The 24,113-nt window shown below is 35.5% G+C and overlaps 1 protein-coding gene across 14 annotated transcripts in view; it reads right to left on the reverse strand.

Annotated features, from left to right (window-relative positions):
- The window catches only part of KCNIP4 (potassium voltage-gated channel interacting protein 4), a 429,312-nt gene that overhangs the window by 112,254 nt on the left and 292,945 nt on the right, over nucleotides 1–24,113 (reverse strand). The window contains exon 1 of one of the 14 annotated variants that reach the window (XM_026792157.2): nucleotides 17,658–18,338. The exons of 10 other annotated variants lie outside the window; for them this stretch is intronic. In XM_026792157.2, coding sequence (XP_026647958.2) covers nucleotides 17,658–17,769 — 112 coding nt within the window. In that variant the 5' untranslated portion in view covers nucleotides 17,770–18,338. Of the gene's footprint in view, nucleotides 1–17,657; nucleotides 18,339–24,113 lie in introns of those variants that run through there. 3 more of the 14 variants (XM_005484984.4, XM_074541809.1, XM_005484988.4) reach the window with 3 other exon arrangements.

Below are 24,113 nucleotides of genomic sequence, written 5' to 3' on the forward strand. Positions count from 1 at the left end.
TCAAAGATGCCAAAACTGCTTCAGGTTCTGCCAAATATAAGATAACCCACATTGAATTTCAACAATTGTCCTCAGCTGTTGAGAACCAAGAAATGAAGTGCACATGCCCCTTCTCAGTCCCCCACCAGATGGAACTCTGTTTAATTAAGTTTTGAGAAAAAAAAGGGGGTTTGGTTTGCCAAGGATATGAAATGGAGTAAGGTTTTATCCAGATGAAGGCTCCCTTTGGCACAGACTGATATGATATTGTCATGAACTTCTGAGGCTGTCAAAATGTTAGTGACAATACCACAAATACCAGAGTGATATTTTTGAAAGATCAAAATGACAAGTATCTATTATTTTCAGTGAACCTTCATTAACACTGAATATATAAATGTAGTACACATTCTTTTATTCATCCCAGTATTTATGAAATCATTGCCATTAAGCCTTTAAGTACAACCAAATGCTGCAAGTAATCTTTGGGATGAGAATGAACCTTCCACTAGTGAAAAGGAAAGTTTAGATTCAGAAAAAAAAAAAAATATAGTAGAAGAGAAATTTCAGAAGTGATGACAAAGTAGCACCTCAAAAACACCTAGTAATTGCTCATGCCTGCTCCAGAGGTGATAATTCCTCCTTTTATGCACTGCTTAGGCTGTCAGAGTGACTCACAAAAAAGCCAGGAGCCATCTGAAGGCATTCCTTACTTTTCTCCCTAGCCCTACAGCAGAACACAGCTGTACAGAGCCCGAATACTTTATTACATTCTCTAACAGGAAGAATCACCTCAGTTAGACACCATTTTTGTATCAACAAGAGCACAATAGTAACCCACAACAATTCCATTACCTAATTTGGTTTTTGCTATGGAAGAGCCACTCTGATTCTGCATATTAATACAGTACACTTTTAACATGGTTTGTTGGACATCCATAAATTTCCACAGCAATCCAGCCATTACCTCATCTCTAGCACAGCCATGTGCTCAGAGTTCTGCAGGATTTATTTATGTTTTTCAACTCAGAAATACCAAGGATGGATTTGCAGAGCTTTTTTGTGTCCATGAAACAACAGCAGTACCCATGTATCACTCTAGTAATTGTTGGGAAAGGTTGATTTTATAATGATGACTAATGTACATTTCTTGGTACATTGGAAGCCACATCAGACTGGTTTTAAATAAGAGATTTTTATAATCAATGTGTCTTGCAAACTTCCCTTACTTTTTGTGCAATAATACAGTGACACCACATGCTACTGATGAGAAGTCTCTGAGTTGATTTTCATTCCTGCTTATTCATACCTGTCATCTTCACTACTGATCATTTTCTAGGTAAACCCAAGACAACACCATAAATTAGACTGAATGGTTAATCATGTATTTGATCCTACCAAGTAATAATTTCTCTGATTCTATTCTACCTTTCATTTTTTCTAAGTTTAAACAAACTTTACTCAACTGATTTTTAAGTGTTGAGACTTTAATGGAAAAAATTGTATTTTAATTTACACATTCCTATGATTGTTTTTCTGGAAAGAAGAAATGTGCCTAGCATCCTGCACCATGAAATTATTTGTATCTTTAGAAATGTAACAGTCAGGAAGTTTCAAGCAAGGAAGTTGTAAACTCCTAAAAAGTGTCCAAGTCACAGATGAGCTATATTATTACCAACACTAGTGCCTTGGGAAAACCTTTGTAACAGTTTTTAGGACAGACAATGTTACAGTCTTGTTTAGCAGTAAAAGTTCAAGCAAAATATTTTTACAAATACTGGTCAGAAAAGCATTTGGTTTACTCTGGCCCCAGTTGAAAATGTCAGTCTGACATCCAGCCTTTCTCCTTGAACAAGTATAAGGAGAGTATATATACAAGTATATATTTTTTTAAGTATACAGGAAGAACAATGCTGGAAAATTTTACAATTATACTCTCTACATCAGTCTCTAACACTTACTCAATCTCTAACAGCAGTCATTGCAGGCATAACAGATCTGTGCAGATCAGACCAATTTCACAAAGCCAGGAGCTGGACATGAATCCTGGTCTTGGTTTATTCTTTTCTACACTGATTCCTGTAAAGCATGGAAACACATTTAGAAATACATAAGGTGCCATCTTTAGTGCAATCAGGCAACTTGTGAGGAGAAAAAATAGAATTTACTGTCTTTGAAAAGCTGGATAATGATGAACATCTACTTGTTCATCAAAAGGGATCTAAATACAAGGGAATTGTGATGGCTTCCCATTCTAAAGATGGATAAAGCTTTAAGTAAGTTAGGTTGGAACCTTCGGCTACAAGAAAATTCCAAAGATTAGCTGACCCTGAGTGAGGGTAACTGAGCGCTCTCTCAAATAGATGAGCTTTCTCTTGCTCACTGACAAATATTACTGATAAAAATTTTATTTTTAAAAAAGGACTGAAAGCCTAGCAGTCAAGATAACTTCTACTTTGGCAGCTGCAGCTAGAGTAACCTCCAGGCCTGAAAAATGCAGGCTGCTTCAGAAGAATCATTCATATTCCTTTTCCTCTCAGCAATTTTGTATAGCTTTTTCACCATTTATCTTAGAAACAATAGAACTTTTTCCAACGGAAAAGTTTGTTTCTTGCTAAATCAATCAATTTTGTCAGGCCCTTCTCAAAGTAGAACTTCTAAAATATACTACTTTTCAATTTTTCACTGTTATAAATGTTTGTATAAAAAATTTATCATATATTCAATTATCTCTGTTATCTGTGGAGATAGCCACAGTTGCACCACATATAATTACCACAATATTGTAAATTTCTTTGAATATTTTTTTCAATGAACAACACCTATAAATAAATTGGAAAATTTAGCTACATCTGTATAATTACCAGTAAATCCATCAGTATTTAAAAGGAGGTGAATATCTGTGCTTTGGTCAGCAACTTTCAGTATTAATTTTTTAAACTAACAAAAAATCCAACACCACCTTTGCACAGGAGACTGAGGTTTCATAATAAGAAATAAAATATTGAATAAATGAAAAGCTCAGTTAACTCATTGATAACCTTGAAAATCACATTTCTACATGCTTTCAATGCAGCAGATAATCATCATTTTGAGATATTAATTTCCTTTGGGCAGTAGGTAACAGTCCAAGCACTACATAAGGTCTCCAGACCATTCCTCTCCTGGGGATGGAGACATCACTTCTTTACTGTGGCAGAGAGGGTCTCAAAACCAGTTGCCTTTGCTGAGATATTCTTCTTTGCTAGCATGTGATCAAGGAAAGCTTAAAGATTGCTGAACAAGCCTAGAGGTGATTTTACTACAAGTGAATTGCCCAGAAAGGTAGATTTCTTCACAGCTATTAAAACAGTCAGCCACTGTGATGCGGCAGTTTGCCTACGGGATTTTGATGTCTTTCAGTTACTATACATGTGCCACTAAAAAAAAACAGCAAGCAAACAAATCCAGGCAAAACAAAATGAAAAACATAGCCAAAATAAAATGGCAATTAATATTTTGTGTCTCATTTTCATAATGCAATTTTTGGAATGGATAAATTTGTGCATCATCTGAAAAGGGGACTGAAAGTCCTTTGACATTTGATTTTCTTCTCTTAGCCAAAAAGTTCTATATTATTATTAATAGGTCTTATTAAACTAACAGTAGCAAGCAGACAATTTCACTCTGCAAAGAACAGAGAGGTAGAAGCTGACCTTTCTACTCTTTGAAAAACAGTAATTTATTCCTATTGTCTGAAGATCAGACAATAGCAATGTTTTGCTGATAGCAACAGGGAGGGCACATTCTGCCTTTCTTATGTATTCTAAACACCTGATAGCTTTAACAATGAAAAATATAATTGAGGGTTCTTCATGAAGAAATGGAAATTTGCAGAAAATGCAGGACAAGCCCCGAGCAGCTATACATTATAAATGTATTCTGTGAACTATCACAACTGTGTGTTCTTATCAAAAATAGCTTTCACATGAAACAGGTATTCAGAAAAATAACCAGCATATGGTTCACTGCTTTCATTTGAATGTGACAGGTAAAATGCCTCAGCGTGCATTAACCTAATTTAAAATATTGTTGAAGAAGGAATAATAAGAGAGAGGTTTTTTACCCTGAAGTTCATTTCAATTACACTGAAAATATTATTCATAGCCTCTGCTGTCTGAAATTTGCTTTGCTGATGATATGTACATAGCACTGAGTGTATTTTAAATCCACAGAGGGAGAGGGGAGGGAAGAGGTTGTCTGTCTCCAGAGCAACACGCCCTGCTGACACAGGCACAGTCGCGGCCACAGCTCCCAGGGCAGTGGGCTGGCAGACTGTCTGTCCCACGGAGCCAGTGCCAGACTAAAGGCTAAAGTGGGGTCAGACAGAGCTTTAAATGAGGACAGGCTGCTGTGTCCATCCAGCCTGTGAACACTGCTATCAGAAGACCAGGCAGCACCACTGCAGTACCCAACTCAGAGAAAACGGGAAGATCTAATCCAATCAATATTGGCAGAAATTGTACATTTTTAGTTTGTTTTGACAGTTACCATTATTTTTCAATTAATTGCACCAGTTTACTTGTAGAGATAAATAATTAGTCATAGTTTTGGTCCTTTCTTTTTATTTAGAGTCCCTAGAGGTTTTCCAAGATTTTGTGGACAAATATTGTCTTGATGGCTAACATTTACAATACTTAGATCATTCTTGCTCTAGGCAGGTTTTTGTTGTTCATTATTACAATGTACAACCACAAAATAAATCATGATTAAAGAGCTCTGTAGGCAACCTTCAGATCATTTTGACTCAACTTAATTTTAAATAGATTTTTGAAATATAGTCTTAAACTATGGGGCTGTCATGTGATATTTTTGACATACATTTGACAATCAGTTCTGCTTTCCTTCTTTAAGCCTATTACACATCCACTGCATATCACAAATTCACACCTTCATAATCCAGTACCTTATCATATAGTCATAATAATTTTAAGAGAGAATCACTTTAGCTAATCCCAGCCCAATCCTTCTCATGAATCTGTCCCCTTCAGCAATGGTTGTAAATCACAAAAGTTTGAATTAACTTTTGCTATTTAATTTTTAATGTCCTACTAGTTCTAGGAGGGTATGGGGAAAAAAAATTAAAATATGTAGCATAAAAAATGGTGTTTTATTCATTGATTGAAATAAAATACTATCTGCTACCATAACATCAAGAAATTTTTTAAAGTTAATTTTAACTATCACTTTACTACAACAACCTGGCCTGTGAGGTGTTTGTTTATACAGAAGACAAGAAATAAGGTAACCCTGAGCTACCCAGAGATTGCTCCCATGCTCCTCTCACTCCCATTGACAAACATGGCATTTCTGAGGACTGCAGGATGACAGATGTGGTGATTGAAGTGAAAACACCTAAGCTTTCAATTCTAATTTAAAACAGCACTTTCAGAGATACTTTCTATCCTGTTGAATGACAAATAGCTGACTGTTGTCAAACACACCAACTGACAGACTCTAAGTGAAATACAGTTATCGAGCATTTAGTGCTGGCTGATGTTCCACAAAAAAAGCTGAATCAGCTGGAAATATGATCACATACCAGCCTTTTTGGTGGTGGGGAACTAAGGGTGTACAATGTGTGTGTGCAGGAAAATTTGCAAGTAAAATAAAAAATTATCTGCAGACAAAAATAGTTTTTAGAAAATCCCAAAATCTACTGCAAGAACATAATCACAGTACTATGGAAAGCAAATATGTAGTGTATTTGCCTTCGTCATTACACACAGAGCATGACCACCTTAATTTGTTAAATATATAATTTTACATTATTAAGTTCATACACCTAATGGACATTTGCACATTTAAAGATATGATAATTCAAGGAAGATTCATGATGTCCCCAAAGCATACCCAGTCTGGAGCCCATTTTAATTATCATGAAACCGCCATATATACAAATAACTTGGGTTGCCTCTCTTGTCATTGTAAAGCAGTGTTTTGGAAAGAGGATGTTTAGTAACTGGAAAAGAAGATGTGCCAGAGGAACCATACACATATCTGTCAGTATGAAAAACCAGAGTGAAATTCATGTCTTTATAGAAGGACAGGAAGTTCAGATACTAAACTTTTATCTACTTTTAAGCCTTAAACACCCCTCTGTGTCTTAATATATGTCCTACTAAGTAAAATTATTTTTAAACAGCTTTCTGCCCTACTAATATATTAAGGCAGACATACATGGGTGAAAATTTCAAAAGAGATGGGTTGTCACATGAATGCTTTCAGTTAGAATGAGTTTCTCTGGATCCCAGCTTTAAGAGAGCTTGGCACTTTTGTCTGCTTTTAAACCTTCCATGCACTCTTGAAAAGTGTAAACTACTTAGGATGATGAGAGGATAAATTTATATTAAAGGAATACATTTAGGATGAGAATATAGAGATTTACTCCTTTTTTTTTTTTTTTGCAGGCATTGGGAATGAACAACATGATTCAAGTGTAAAATACTTATAAAATAGTAAAATGGATATTAAAAAAGATAAACAGAAAGCATAAAGTCAGGTGAAGGCTTACTATATTCTGTCAGTTTACTATATTCCTATCAGTCCATGAATTCCTGAGTTTTAGTTCTGTGAAAAGTTTGTGTTTTCAATTTCTCTACATAAACATAATAGAAAAATAATCAAAACCTCAATTCTAACTTATTGACTTTCTTCTCCTTTCTCCTTGGCATAATGAGCCAAGAAGACCTTTAGCAAAAATCCTCTATATAATTTTTCAAGAACTAAGCTTTCAGCTTAGAGAAATGTTTTGCAAAAAGACCACAATGAAAAGAAAGCAACAAAAAATATGAATATTACTTTTCTTTTAAAATATACAGCTAGAGATAACACAGGGTTCCAACAATTTTCAAAATTACACTCTCTTAACCATTCTCAAATACATTGCAAAGCAAGAATTTATTAACTCAATTATCATGAGATTAAAGTAATAAAACTATTATTAAGTTAATTTTTCCTCAGAAATGTACAACTGTGTAGTACAGTAGTAACACACTGTGAATCACTTGGTGTTAAATAATGCTTTATACTTCCTGCAGGGTAAGACTAGCCTTTATTGAAACATGAATGAGGGAGATTGTTCATAAACCAAGACTATAAAAACTGTTCTCTCAGTGTGAAGTAATTTAATGTACTTTCCAAGCAGCTTCCTGGATATCTGAATCTGCTACCCTTCACATCATGACTTAGATGTGTCTGGATACATCTCCATGAAGAGATTGATCATAGAACTTAAAAAACATAAAAACACATCAAAAAACAAAGGATTTTATGTTGAGGATAAATAGCATGCAAAGATTCACTAGTGCTTAAACTACATTTTCAAATGAAGGTGTCTAAACTGGGTCACAAAGATCAATATCTAGGAACTGAATTGATGTGGCCTAATTTGCTGAAAAGTTTCCTCTGAGATCTGTCCCAAAACTCACAGTTCAAGTCTTCTAAAATACAGAGCATCTTCATTTGTAGTCCTGCATTGTCAGGCTTCTTCATTTGAAACCAGTTGGTTTTCAAGTGTTCACTTATCATCCAATGCAGTGAATAACTATACTTCCCTGGATATATGGCAAGCACAGAAAATCCTAAACAGTTTATTTTTTGGTGTTGTATCTGCCCTCCCCAACCCTATGTTTGTTCTTGTTTTTATCGACTCTTAACAGGCTGCTAACATCATCAGGTCCTTAACAAACCGTGTTGTGATTAACAAATTAACCTGTTATAGTTCTAAGCCTTCCTTAAAAATGTGCATCCATTGCAATGCTCTGGGCATGGCTGACCTATCTATACAGCACAACCTCTCATGCTTAGTCATGTTCTTGCATGCAAATGTTATCTCATTTGCCACCTCCTCAACACTCCAGAAGACTGGAGAACCCACTCTGTTCTGCTTCCTATTCATGTGGGCATTGCATTGAATCTCCTCTCTCTCCCTCCCATCAGAGATCCTGGACTGGGATGCCATGCAGAGTGCAGAAAGTATGAGCTGCCATAAATATTCACCTGCTGCTACTGGTTTCTTCTCAGCAGCAGAGATCTCAAAATAAGATTGCTGCTCCCTGTGTTGCCAGCCTTTTCTCTGGCCACTTCTGCAGTGGTACAAAGAGAAATAGCCCTGAACTGTAAAGCCTTTAGGCAGAAAAATCTAATTTTTAAAATAATAACCAATAGAATTGTTGTAAATACTGTGTCTTGCTATACAAATAACACCAAATTGCACCATTTAATAAAATTCTTAAGAGCAAGAATTTGCTACTCAGAATTTTACTTAATTATAATACTTCAGATACTTCTATTCAAGCGTTCATCTAAGAGATACAACTTTAACCTGGCACAGATGAAAGAGATCTGAATAAAAGCTTTTAATGACATTATTTTCAGCAATTTTGTCTCCATTCAGAAAAAAAGCTAGAAGCACAAATTAATGATAATGTATGGGTGCACAATGAAGTATCCATTTATTGGTAACACACAGAAGTTCTCTGCTTCTATAAAAACAGCAGACACTTTTGTGTTGGTTGCTATATTTGAATGCTGTTTTGTGTTCAGTATTCTGAGAGAGCAAAGTGATGGGCATATGTAAATCTCTGTTATACTCTAGAAGCTCTGTATTTGCTACAATGCATTAGACTTCTTTGATTGAGAAAAGCAAGTAGAAAATTTACAGTTTTCTGATCTATCCAAGGATGAGGGGCTGAATCCAATCCCAAAATGATTATTGCAAGTTAACTGATTTGACTCCATTTAGTGACTTCAGTAATGAGGACAAAAGACTGCCCAGAGGGAGAAAGAACTGAAGCAATGTAAGGCATATACTTATTCTTGAAATATAAAAGAGAAAAATTTATTTGCAGAGCATCATTATTGAAATATAACAAGAAAAACCCTATATACAATATTAAACTAAGAAAAAAAATTTTCAAATTATTTATAATTCATTTTAAAATTTTAAATTCAAATTATTTCTATTTGTTATGTATGGGAAAAATTGAATCCACAGGAAAATGCCACTCTTTAATAACAAAAAAACACCTAATGCTGAAATTAAAAATGCAATTTTATTACAAATTTGTTGTATTTAAAAACTATTCACATGAGTAAGAGACTGAGAAATAAGCCCTGTATTTGAAATATTTCAAACAACCATCTAAGGTTATTTTTTAATTTTCAGCCTGTGAAATATTGCAAATTCATCTACCTGTATTTAGTACACCATAACTTCAAACCTAAAATTATTTCCCATGCATATTTCATTGCATATATGTACAAATGCATTCTATGCACTATGAGTCTCATAAAGGATTGTACACTTCTCTATACATATAAACCTATGTGTTCAAACAAATACATTATAAATAATAAACAAAGAAGAAACAACAAGGCTTTTATTAAGAAGAGTAGGTAATATGAAGCATTGTAGATCATGCATCTGCAGATTGTGTATAACAGTACAACATAAGGTACTCACTATGCTACAGTCAAAATCTTACTGCAATTTATTCTAAACCAGCTTTTTATGGGAATATGAGATGAGATGAGATACCTGCTTTCTCAACAAGAAAATACATGCTATTACTAGTTAAAAACAAGGAGTCTTGGATACTGACTAATGCAAACACCTTTCCATCTAGATTCAGTGTGATTTTGTGGTTCAAAATGTCAACAGTTTGAAGCTATTATCACTCACCACGTCAAAGCTTCAAACCTGGGTTTTGACAATGAGATTAAGAGAAATTTCTTGATGTCTGTCTCTCAATACTCATCATATGGCCACATCACTTCAGCACTGGATGCCACGTTTTCAACCTACTCATTCTCACAACAACCTGTGAGTTAACCAGTATAATTTTTACTATTTTCTACACTTTTTAAGGTTAAGAAGGGAAGATATCACAAGGAGAGTTCCTGAATGCCAACCCTATTTATTTGTGATTCTTTTAAATATATAATTGAAGTTGCTGACAGTTGGCACCTGTCTGACAGGGAAATAATAAAGAAACTTATATGCAATTCAAACTACAGGAGAAATATAGGACAATGCTGTTTGCAGATTAGCTAATAGTCTAAGGATATTAATCACAAGTATTCTTATAAAAAAGGAACTAGCAGTAAGTATGTCAATATAAAGAATACTATTGCTCTAGCACTTGTAGAAAGGGATAACATACCTTTCCCCAGGAGTGTTATTTCACAGCAAGTGGCATGTTTTTCTGTTGCTGTCTCAAAGGAAGAAATTCAGATAATTTCTTCATAAATATAACTTTGCAAGAGAAATGTTAACATACATATTTTGCCTTAGCTCAAATTTCATCATGATGTGTAAAACCCAAAACACTGTCTTTTACTGAGAAACAAAGAAATCTAAATATTTATAGTACAAGAAGGATACAGATCAAACTGCTAGAACACAGGTTAAATATTATGGTTGCATTTTTCAGATATATCTGGGCTGAAACTAGCCTCTCTGTCACTATGACTGCCTGAAGAATCACAGCTTAGTAAGGAGTTCCCATTGGATCACAAAGAAATACAGAATTTGGTTTTGAGCAGGGAATGCTACATTTCCTCTCCTTGCTCAGGATGCAACGTGATTGACATAAAACATATAGAAATCTAATTCTCTGAAATTCATGACCCGAATTATTTTCCTAACTTTTCTATTTTATCTGAAAAAAATAAAAATTGAAGCCCTCCTCACCTTGCTACTTATTCATCTGGTGGTTGACCACTAAGCAAACAAGACTCTTTGTGCCCTTTCTTCTCAACTATATTTTCTCAAATTTCTCTAACTTCACTCTGCCAATTCAAGTCCAGCAGTCTTAGCTGCAAGGAACAATCCTCCTTTGGGATCATCACAAAACAGTCACTAAAATGTTGCACTTTGTTTTGGTTTGACTCATTTCAGTGATGAATATCCTTCCTTCTAATTTATGAAAGCTGTGTAGTCTAAACAAGAACTGTCTTCATTATGATGTAACTTGCTCTTTCTTGAGCGATTAGTGGATGACTGAAAATGTTCTCAAAATAAGGGCAGATATCTACCAGAAGTAGTCAAGGGCTCTTCATCTATATATATTCAAAAACCAGTCAAATGCACATATGGAATCTATACATCTACTTATTGTCATTACTTACAAGCAATTATAAAGTAATCAATCTGAACTCTATCCTACCATTTTAACATGAAAATAAATATTATTTAGCACTAGCATAATTTACAGACCTTGATCAGTAATGTATTTTTTTTAAAAAAAGAAACATGAAATTGATCTATTTGTACCTATAACAGACCTTCCATGTTATACTTGTTTTCTTGAGATCTCTTCTCTGTTAGAAGTTACTGTTAAAATTTGGTAGCCAAAGTTTTAATTTTAGATTATTCCTCTTCATGAATGTGCACAAATGCATACACACATGCAATCAAACTGCTATTGGCCTATTTCTTAAAGTTCACCGACTAGACTTTGGAAGGGCATATTTCACTTCTATAAACAGAATGGTCTCATTTGTGCTTCTTCATATTGCTCTATAACATGAAGCAGATATACAGATGAGACTGCAAAATGAGATTTATGGCTGCTTTTGCAGTTTTTCCCCAAGGTAATTCTGTAAGTATTTTTATTACGAGCTAAAATGCATACTAGACAATAAAATTGTAGTGTAATACCTCCAAATTATGCTATTATTTTTGCATTACCTAGAACAGATCCAGTTGCTTTGTAAATTTCAATGTTTTCAAATAGATCTACACATAATCAGATACATAAATCCCTACAAAATCACTGAGTATCTCACATATCTCATTAATATAAAAGGCCAAAGAATTCTGATCAAAAAATGCATCAAAAATGGAACAAATAATTTAAGATTCAAAAGACCAAAGATGACTGCATTATTTCTAATCAGTACATTCTTATGGATATTTTTTCAGTCAGTCATTCCATCATTGTGTACATTGAATCATCATGTTCTATAGAATTTTAGGCAATGATTATTCATGTCTGCAAATATCTTATTACACCAGCAAGGCCTTCTAGATTCTCAGCACTGAAGTACATTAGAGAGTAGGCAATGCTTTTCTCTCCACACCTATACTCAGCTGAACAAGTGTAGTCATTTTTCAGAAGCATATTTTGTCATATCAAATTTTTGTCACCGTAAAATGAATTATTTCATCCAGAGCTACATTTTAAAAGCAGTCTGGGCATAGAGCAGTTGCAGAGTACACAGGGAAAATGCTTAATCCAGGCACTCTGTAGGAAGCTCCTGGTATCCATACTGGGAGATGCAAGGTAGTTAGATGCAGACTTTGCTGCAGGTATCAAATATATGTCACCCACCTTTATTTTGGGTGACTGTATTTATATTCTGGGAGAAAATACTTCCATTCCTTTCAAAATACATGGATTTTGGCCAGAAACAGCCAAGACATACCTGGATAAATAACTTCATTCAGATGAATACTCAGAATTACAGAACCTTCAAATGATGCTCAAAAGCAACTCTACCTTTGCAAAGATGAATACAAGGGGAATTTCTCTACCTGCACATAGTCAATTTAAAATGATTATTAGTACGAATAATTTCTTGAAAAAAAAATCAAGACTACATAGCAGAGGATCCAATGAAGGGAAGGGTTCTTCTAAAACATGTGGTCAAAAGGAACCCTACCCAAGTTAGAAGGCAAATATCCTGTATGATACTGAACCAGAGAGGATCTTTGAACTCCCACATGAAGAGACAGGACATACGTTATCCTTACAGAAATATTCCTGGCAATATTTGTAACAGTTCTTAAATATTTCTCACCATTTTTCACACAGCATCTAGATTTTTAATTCAGACATATGTGGGTCTAAAGTCACCTATTGCACAGTGATTTAGTTGATCTGGATGTTGAAATCTGCTGAAGACATCCATGGAAAGCAGCTGATGAAAAGATCTTCATAAACCAACAGGCCCTTCTCCAAAACTTTTATATAAATTGTTCCATTTTATTCCTACTTTGATAAAAGCTTGATTTCTCTAATTTTGACATGAATTGGACTTTTGCTGTTCTTTACCAAGAACATTACTTTAAACTTTTATGTAATTTGCACATCATGTTGTTGGGTCCAGCTAAAAAAAATGATGAACTAAAAGGAAAGCAAAACAAAGTAAAAAATTCACGTTCAGTATACTAATGTTAAGGTTAATCAAGACATTTCTCTACAAACATAAACATTCTCCCAAGCCTGAAGAAGTCTACTTTTTGAGGATATGTGGAGAGTAAATAGAACATCATCTACTACCCTGAGGCTGGGTATTGAAATGGTCACAAGTTTCAGTAAGTTTCACAGCCTGTCTTGCATCCAACAAAATCATAGAGAAATGTATCTATATAAATGAACATATTGAAATTCACACTTCAGTTTTTCATCTATTTGGATCAAGGTTGGTTTTAAAGCAGCAACTGAATGCAGTTTCACATCTGGTCTTCTGAAATAACTCTTCTCTGCTGTGCAATCTATCAATACTTCTATAGACTGACTCTCCTTTAGAGACCCTGCATCCAGAATGTCCGTCAAGGTTTACAAGGAGGGCTGGGTTACTCAGAATAAAGTAGTTCTGTCACTTCTGCATTGTCTGGAGAGAAAAAAAAGACAAGTAGGGGGTGGTTGTTTCACCACATGTTAACTGAACATCTTTCTGAGAACAGGTGTTATAAGCAGCTGCTGAGAAAAGGCAATGGGACAGGTTCTGCTGCATGGGGTATTTTTGCCTTTCTGTTTATTGTGGAATTATGCTACATTGCACCCCATTTGGCTGAGAGAAGTTATACAGGAGAGGGAGCAGCATAGGAGACACTGTTGGAAGCTGGACTTGTAACACAGCTTTAACTGGATGGAGAGGACATTCAAATTAGGATCATTCGTGTCAGCCACATTCGTGCAGAGAAGGAGAGAACACCCATGATTTTTAGTGTTCCTTTCCTTAGAAAATATGATGCAATAGACAATTTCTCAGCAGCATGTCTTTCCCCACATCATAAGTGTGGGAGTCATACTGCACTTCAGAAAATATTTTAAACCTTACTGGTTTTGGTAAGCTGTAAGGGTAACTAACAACATGTTAACGCAGATGGTTGCAGACAGACAAAACATCTGCTCTGTGCTTTTAAGTATCTGAACTATGAAAGAGACCACATTTTAGCAGTTTGTGTGACAGAACAGATAAACTCACTAACATGATTTTTGGACTAAAGGTGACTTCTGTCCATCCAGATTAGATTAGATAGAAAAAAAAATCTCTGTACCTGCATAGAGCAGATATATTCTAAGGCAGAAAACTACCTCGATTAAAAACTACCTCTATTTACCCCCTGAACCAATTTCCACTTTGTAGCTAAAGCAACAAATTACTTACTCTCAAAGCTGACTATGCAGCCAAATATGTTCATTGATAACAGCAAGTCAACTGGTCTTTTCTTTGCATCACAGTAGGAGAAACTAAGGATCAAATATTCTTACCTGTTCTTGATAGCCTATTGAGCTTAAAAACATATAGACACCAGTCCTACTAACCAAAAGACATGGAGTTCATAGGATATTCACATGCCAAACATGACATTTATATCTGAATAAGCACCTGAAAGATAACAGCAAGCTCTGGAGACTGTTAGAGATTAGTGTAAGGAATAAGGGAGTCTAAAAAGATTGCAACAATGGCTGATTCTATTCACACGTAAAAGAAAAACATTTCTGTAAGAGACATTATTTCAAGGTACAACCAGTGTGTGATGTAGGAAAAGGAATAGAGTTTGTCCTTTCAAAGACTTTGACTTATGCAGTTCCCTGATTTTTAAAAAGTTGCTCACACATGTCTAGATAAAGTTTCAGCATAGCTACTACTTGACAGCTGTTCTGGACACAGAGATCCAAAGTGAATCCTTCATTTTGCCTCCTCTCAACTCCAAGTTTCTGGTGAATGAATTCCCTCTAAGCCTGGCCCTGTTCTGATTCATTGCTTCAGTTTGATCTCCCTCCTCTCCTCCCCTTCCAGCCAGAGTAACAAAACACAAGTTTTGGAGTGAAGCTGCCCAGCAGAAAAAGCTCCAGGCAAGGAAGTTGGAGGGAAGATAATGGTCAGTGTCAAACCACTCTCAAAGTAATGGAAGGAGAGGGAAAGGGGAGTTTTAATCTCTCCTAGAAAAAGTTGTATTGATTCAATTCTGTCCTTTTAACTGAAATAGCTGGCTGCCTCCAGTGAAGCCAGCTTTATCTTCATTCTGGTCTGTTTTCTACTTATTGGAAAGTAGAGAATGGATGAATCAGAATAACATAGTCCCTAGTTTGGGACATAGGATAAAATCAGGTTTCTCTCTGTCCTGCCAATTGGTGAACACTGTAATGATATAGGTTAGGCCTGATGATGTCAAAGGTCTTTTCCAACCTAGTTAATTCTGTGACTCAGTTTATTCAGTAAAACTAAGCAGATTGACTGGGTTTTCCTGTTTTCTCATGGAGATGAGAGCAAGTCAGGCCCTTCTCCACCATAACTGAACTAAAGCCAGCAGACTTGCAGCCAGTTAAGAAGTAAGGATTTGTCCTTTATCTGTCTTCTCTTCCCTGCAATAGCAAACATCAGGCATGCTGTCATTTCTGTCAGTGACATTTGTAGCATAAGTCAATGTATAAGGGATGTTAAAACAAGCATGTTAGGGAATCACAAAGCCTAATTATGGGAACAGATTTGTTTCAGCACATGACCCATGACCTGCCTGTGTGTGGTAGATAGGGAGGACCCATTGCTTATTTTGGTTTCCAGACCAATGCTGGCAGTTTAAATGTGCTCCTACTTGGAGCAGAACAGAAAACCTTTCCTTGCATTCAGTAGGTGAACAACAAATCAGTAGTTCTGAACACACCATAAAAAATATACCTTAACCATTTGGAGCAGAATTGTTTAATGTAGTGGTAGTATCCAAACATGGAAAAGCTGATAAGCAATATCAGCCTCAGGGGAACAGGAAATCCCTCAAGTCACCAGAGTTACTCACACTGCAATTATAAATAAATCAACTGTTTCTTAAAAAGTTTAATCTTTTTACATTTAGGGATTGGTTTATGTTGCTGGGTACTTTTCAGTGAAATTATTATGATGTGAGGAAATGCCATGACACTAATGGGTGCATTAGAACAAAAAGGTGTGCTTCAATTGATAGATCATCTTGAAATTATTATTAACATCAGAGTAATTTGTACCAGGAGGATTTTTAAAAGTAATTTAATAAATCTGAAATCACATAAAACCTTTTCCCACAAACTTAATGGCAATACCAGTGAGAAATCAGGAAAAGGCTCTAACTCTACATATGCTAAAAAAAGAGCAATATTGCATTTCAATCTTTTTTCTCTATTTGTTACCATATATAATAAAGCTGAAGCTAATCCATAACCACCGTGATTTTTTACATGTCACAACTGTTACACATCCAGAGTATTAAAAAACCCAAAAGTAAGCAATGCTGTGAGGAGTAAATTACCCATTGTTTAGATCTGAAAAAGTAATTCCATAACCATTATATAGTAACAAAGCAAATATATATTCTCCCCACACAGAGCTTGAAAGATGATTTATTTCAGTAGTTCAGTAACTATAGAAGGGCTAAAGATTTCAAATTTTATCAGCAATCTGAACAATTTTATGAGGTGATTATGTGAATCTGCATCCATCAAAGATCCTATTCTATGATGGAAAGTTAATGTTTCAGAGAACTGGAGTACTCCCCGTGGCTGTGTGATTATGACTGAAAACAGTTACCCAGTAAAAAGGATTGGTTTGGACTGACATGAGCAAACATAATGACAAAAGTAAGTATTTTTTGAGCAAGGGCTTCAGTGACTGAGTAGACATTTTGTGAAAAACTTGAAAAGTTGACAGCATAAAATCTCAGTTATAACTGACCTGAAATAGCTTATTTCTATAAAATGTGAAAAAACCCTCATTTTTAAATAGAAATAAAAGTCCTAATAAATTTATGTGAAGCCTTCTTTGGGAGTAGATGAAATGATATGACCCATAAAATAGAGAGCAGACAAGATTCTGAGCAAGCAACAGGAATTTTAAAACATATATTAATGATATATATTTTAAATACACACATTTAATGTTGGCATCTATGCCTTTTTTTAAAAAGATGTACAGCAGGCTTGATCCTAATGCTCATCCTGTAATAACAGTGTATTGCATTTAGGTGTGAGACAGGCTTTTAAAACACAGATACTTATACAGAAGAAAACTCTAATTGCATCATAAATCAGAAGAGCAAAGCATTTTTTAAACATGAACTGAACTAAAATCTATCAAGTTCAGTAGCATTGAACAGCTTTCAAAGAAAACTGGTAGATGTTTTGTTCACTCTTTTAGCCTTTTTTTAATTAACATCCTCTCACAGTTGTAAATGTATTGCAAAATAAAAATCTTATGCTAGCATCTACTTCTGTTTTCAATAACAAGGCAAAAGCAACAGAAGCAAACCAGGGTTTTTAGTCTGTTGCTTTCACTTTTTTTATTTCACAGTTCTTATAGCTGATGCTCTCTATTTTAGCAGATCAGACACCAAACCTACAAACAGCACAAACTGTGAGTGACCACTTTACCTTCTGAAAAATCAATCAGTCCCAGCAAATGAAGCAGCTTCAGAGATGCAAATATAATCACAACAATACCCACTGTTTGTAGTCCCTCCGACTCCCACTCGAGAGTCAACATTCTTCCAACAGGCAAATCATTCCAGTCTTCACACCGGTTTGCAATCAGAGGGAAATCAGAGGATTTTACCAAGAGTTTGCTTTGAAGAAATTTGCAGTGGTGTAAAGCACCACTATACCAAGCAGTGGCGGTTCAGCAGCCACTCTAGCTAGATAAAATATCAGATAAAGCCCTGCCTCTCATGCTTCTCTGAGCATTCGCTTTCATCAGTAGCGAGTCCTCCTAGAAGGCTGAGGTGGACCACGAAGCTCTGGGCATGACATTGTATCCGTGGAGCAGCGTTACTGGGAGCTGCTGGAGCAACATCTGTGTCGAGCAGGAGCCTGGGCTGTGTCAGAGCCAAGAGGAAAAGCTCTCTGGAAACTTGCACAGGGGAGCACGCTGCTGTCAGCGCTCAGTGCTCCAGCACTCCCAGACCCAGAGGCTGCAGCTCTGCCCAGCTCCACAGCCTTTCCCCAGCTCCTCGGAGCAACATTTTTGTTAAGTTTCAGAAATGACAGTTTGCTAAAGACACACATCTCTTTTCACGTGCTAAATGCTGCATGTCAGGAAACTCCCGCCCTCTGCATTAGAAAGAACAATGATCAGAGAAACGCTGCCCCTTCCCCTTCTAAAGCATCACCAGAGTCTAATTAAATCTTCACTGAAAGTGAGAATAGAAATTAAAGAAATACACATCAGCGTGATCAGTGCTGCCAGCTAGCAAAATACAGTGCTGTCAAGGAGACATGCACTGCCCAAACTCCTGATCCACAGTCAGGAAAAATGTATTCTTTATTGATTAAGAAACAAAACTGCTTTTCTGTCTCAGCACATGAACTTAGAAGTGCTGAACCCCAAACTCTGATATACATTAACGGGTATTCAGCATTTTCCTGGGAAGATCTCATCCAGGCTACACATCAAGGGAAAAGAATCCCAGCTGATTTATTAGATAGTTTCTATAAAACTAATTGTCCTTTGTTTATTAATGTGATTACCAAGAGGATGCTCAGTGTGTAGAATACATTCTAAAGAATATTTACACAGCACATGCATAACCAAGGTTATGCTTAAATGCTTACCCTTGTGCACATCCTAAAAATGTAAATAAATCCTGTTCATTGCTATACAAAGCTATATAAGGTGAACGGAAGGCTCAGAAAAAAAAGTATTTTTGAAATTTTTATTATTTAAAATATATCTTCTAGCACCAAAAAAAAAATTACATAAATGATGTCCAGTATCAACTACTCAGGTTACTAAGGTCTTTTGACTAGAAAAAACTTTTGCTAACTATCAAGAAGCTCAGGTATTTCTACTTTTGTTCAAAAAGTCATTATAATTTTAAATTAGCATAGCAAGTTGTAACATTACCAGTCTATTGCTTATGGGCTACCACGTAGAGAAAGAAAAATGTAATCTACAGTTTATTGTCAGCTTTTTTGGGTTTTTTTTTGAAGTCTGTACACATTGAAGGAAAATATAAACAAAACTCTAGAAGCTATATATTTTTATTCATTCAAAAATGCATGTGCATGCTTCAGTTAATTTTAGGTTATATCTAGTCAATATATAAGCAAGAATATTCTTTGATTTTACATTTCTGGGTATTTAATACTTGAATTGAAAGTATACAGAAAGTATACAGAAATAACACTGTATTATTTATATATGCTTTCAGTCTGAGTGTCAGTTCACTTTCCCATTAACATGTAAACCTAAAACAGAGTCTTAAGAGGAAAGCACAGTAAAAATAAATCAAACCAAATACACTATTCCACATTTGCACCTCCCAAATATGTTATTACTTTTTACCTCATATTCCATATTAATGATTCAATAAATCTTCCTGTTAAGTTCTTCTCCTCTTAAAAGAAAAGTAACATTTTGTTTCCTCTTTAAAATTCTAGGTACTCCATATAATCTACTCCTTTTAAGGCTCTGAAATGTTAATATTGACCTCATTCTCATCTCTGGCTCCTATTTTTTCCTTGAGGTTATTCCTACTTAGGCTTTTCTTTTTATCAAATTTGTGTTCTTTTTCTTCAGTGATGAAGCTTGAACAAATGTTTACAATATTGCAGAAACAATAATCCTACATAATGCCACGTTCACACTACTGCAATGAAAAAGGCCTTATTTATCTCTAATAAATGGTCTCAGGGAAATTCTTAAAATGGATAAATCTGTCAGTCCATATTCTCCTTTCACAGAGCAGGTTCAGGCTACCCTGTGCTCTTGAGCTGCCCACCTTGGGAGCAGAGGCCCTTCTACTCCACCAGGGAAGGTGCCAACACACTTCCAAGCGAAAGCCACCCAGCAAGAAGTGGTCCCAGACACAGCCAAGGTTTTGTTTTCTGCTTTTACACAAGAAGAAAGGCCTGGGCCTCTTAAAAAATATGACAGGGAGAAAAATCATGAATTTGATGAGTTTTAGTGGCCAACTCTACCAGCACAGCAAATTACTTACAGAAGAATGTTTAAATTAAAAAAAAAAAAAGTTGAGAACACACATTTGAATTAATGTAACTGATTACTGACTTCAGAGAATACTTCCTTAAAAAAAAGAAATTTACTTTTCCTGTTGTTTCTCATGGTAGTTCTCTAAGTTAGGGGAACCATACACCAAATTTGTGTCTCCAAGCCTTAACCCTTGTAAGTAAAGCAGCAAGGATAAGAAACAATGTGGAAAGGAGAAGGAAGTGATACATGAAATCTTTCCTGCAATATGCCATGCAACAGATTAAAACATAAATATTAGTTAGAGATGTGAATTCGTCCGGAAGAAATTCAATAAAAAAAAATTCTATGCCCCAAAATATTTGAAAATTTAATAAATATTGAATAAGGAGATATTAACATTTTGTTATATGTACAGCAATTCTTTGCATGCTTATCCTTCTAAATTCAAACTCCATTGCAATTTCTCTTACACACTTCTTATTTTTTTCAATAATTTGAAAACAAATATTTGTCTGACACATTCTATGTGGTGCCTGTATTGACCGTACCAAGAAATTTTAAGAGTTGTTGAAAGAAAAATATTTTTTCCTTAATGTATCCCTCCTGGATACAAAAGGAAACACCATTTTTAATGTAAAATTGGGAAAAAAAATTAAACCAGGGGATGACATAATATTTAAGCACTTGCTCTCTTTCCCTAAATCCAGCTTTCATTTTTGACTTTGCAAGGCATTCTGGTGGAGATTGAGCAATACATTTAAGTTTACAGGAACTTCCTTGTGATTCTTTGCAAGGTTGCACAGCGGGAAAAATAAAAGTACTAGAATTTGTTATGAAGCTCTCCCATCTAAACATTGCATCTTCCACTGTCCTTCAATTCTTCTCCATTAAGATTTGAAGCAGACAAGGAAGGAGAAGCAGTGGGGTGGCCCTGTATGTTAGGACAGTCTTGATTATCTAGAGTTTAATGGTGGTGACAATAGGGTGGAGTGTTTGTGGGTGAGAATCAGGGGAAAGGCCAGGAGGGCAGAAACCATGGTGGAGTCTGCTAGAGAGCACCTTATCAGAATGAAGGGGCACACAAAATGTTCTGTAGGCAGCTGGGAGAAGTATCATGATTGCTAGCCCTTGTTCTCATGGGGGACCTTAACTTGCCAAATGTCTCCTGGAAATCCAACAGAGCAGCAAGCAGACAGTCTAGAAGGCTCTTGGTGTGTGGCAGATAGCTCCCTGACACAGCTGGTGAGGAAGCTCAAGAGGGGAGGTGTCCCACTGGACCTGCTGAGTAATGGGGTGCTTGCAGGCCATCTCAGGGACTGCAATTGTGAAAGAGAAATTCTCATAAAACAATTTCAAAAACAGTGAAATTCTCAGAAAACTCTGGAGGGACCTCAGCAGAAATTCCATCTTGGACTTCTGGACAGACGCTGGCTCTGTAAGGTTTAGAAAATCCTGTTGGAGGCAGTCCTAAAGGCCAAAGGAGTTCAGGGAGGCTGGTAGTGCCCTAAGGAAGCAATATTACAGTCACAGGAGTAGGCTGCTCCCTATGTGCTGAGAGATGAGCCGGGGGAAGATAACTGGCCCCTGGTTGAGCAGAGAGCTTTGGCTGCATAAAAACAAGTACAAACTTTTCTTTCCTAAGTAAATATGCAAGAGAAACCTGTGCTAAGGTGCTGGAGGAGACACATTACTTGGAAGCACAAATGCCAAGTGAGTTTTGAACAGGACAGAGCAGATATGTTTAAGCTAGTGGCATCTACAAGAATGATCCAGTTCTGGAGTCCCAACATTTTTCCACAAACAATCTCAACTAATTACTGGCTACTCTAATCATTTTAAATAGAATAATTAATGTGTGGAGTGCAAATTGTATAAAAGGGACACCTTAAATAAGACAGTGCATTATGTACTAAGTACATTTTGTATCTGATTGCCATATGCTTGTAGAATGGCATCAATTTTCCTAAGAAAAAAACACTGAGAAATATTATTTATAAAGCTAATATATAGGAAATTAAATTTCATTAATTTCAAAGTTGACTAAGAACAGAGAAAATCTGCCACTTACAAACAACAATTCTTTCTAATTTAACACATCAAAGGAAGTAGCACATGCTTAAGAATAACAACAGGATGCTAAGAATTGAATAACCAAGGAATAAAACAATCTCTAATTCTAGAAATACTTAAATAATACCTAAATAAGAATTCAATTACTAGCATATAAGGATATAAAATTTTCCTCCAACTTTATATGGTTACCTAGTTCTTTCAAAATTATCTGGTATTATCACATTTCTTTTATACTAATCCAAGTCAGTACCTGGTTTTGGATTATATCTGTCATTGTAATTAGCACAGTAAAATGGCATGTATTTTCTTTTAATTCCCTTAATTATCTTCCTTAATTCTCTTAAATAACTTTCATTTTAATATTTACAATAAATTTTTACTGGAAATTATAAACTCATCTTTTCAAGTTTCTTTTGACTCTTATAGAGAACCTACGTGATCTGTAATATATTGAAATGTTTAATGTCTTTTCACTATAATTTCTTTTTAACATCTGCTTGTAAACATTATCAATCTTTTCAGACTTTTCTCTCTATACTGAGAATGATTTTCATTTCTGTGCAGACATTCTGGATTTACAGTTGTCTAATGTACAGTGAGGCTGACCAAAACTGAACCATTTTCAAGGCAAGGATCTGTTATGACTCATTAATTGACTTGAATTTTACTGCCTTCCTAGGTGTTAAAATCTGTACAGTGTTAACAATTAATGTGTGTGTGTGTCTTAATTGGCTGGGAGTAATAGTTCATTAGACTCTATTTGATATTTTCCCCCAATGTATCTGAAAAGGGAAACTGCGGATGAGTTAGAAATAGAAACAAAATTTGGAGGTATTAATTAGCTGCCCTTCTTTCTGTACTCTCTTCTTCCAGAGGGACATGTTAGACAGCCAGAAGAGAATGAAATGGCCAAATAAACACAGAAAGGGCACCTACAAACAGGTCAGATAAACGGCATATCTTCAGCTTCCTGTTCATGCCAAACCCGAGCTTATTAGGAAAGTTATCTGGTGGATAATGAACTTAAACCTCCTATTATTTAACCAGTGAGAAATTCACTCACAGGCAATACACTGCAGTTTTCTACTCATAAAAGTTTCTATCTTTGATCTGCAGAAGAAAACTATGTCTACTAGAAAGCATTTCAAGAACCAAGAGAAGAAATTATTTTACACATATCTTTTCAAGAATTAGTCTCAGGGTAAAATAATTTTGAGTGTAACACTTCCTTTCTAGGCTGCTACAGCTAATCACAGAACATCATGTAACTTTCATAAAATGCTTAGAAAAATGAAGCAAATGTATGGAATCACATTGTTCATCTCACCAGCACTGCAGCTGCTCAAGAGCCCAATATTGCACTAGCAGATTACTTATCCAGGTAGAATTACAGGGAAACATTTGCTAGCTAGAAGAGCAAGATAGAGTCTAATTATGAGAGATTAAATTTGTCAGGCTTCATATATCATCTTTAATATTTACACTAAGTGCCCTAGATCTTTAATGACTGTAAGTGAATACAGGCTGAGAAAGGAAAAATTCAACATCTGTATGGCAAGAAAAATTTCACTGGTTTGTAATCAAGAAGAAAATATGATATCCAAGCTTCTAAAGCTTTCCTCTCATACTTAGAAGTAAATTACACTAATATAATATTGTAGTTACAGCTGTATAAAGGTTCTAGGCTATGGAATGGGATTTAATTTCTTTTTTCCTTTCTCCATTTTCACCTTATGACTCTCACTTGCTTCTAAGCTTTTGTTCTTGCTTTGATCTATATCAAAGGACTGCTGCCATTACTGATCTGAAAAAAGGAGCTGAAAGGA

The sequence above is a fragment of the Zonotrichia albicollis genome, chromosome 5 (assembly GCF_047830755.1).
Source record: "Zonotrichia albicollis isolate bZonAlb1 chromosome 5, bZonAlb1.hap1, whole genome shotgun sequence".
NCBI lineage: Eukaryota > Metazoa > Chordata > Aves > Passeriformes > Passerellidae > Zonotrichia > Zonotrichia albicollis.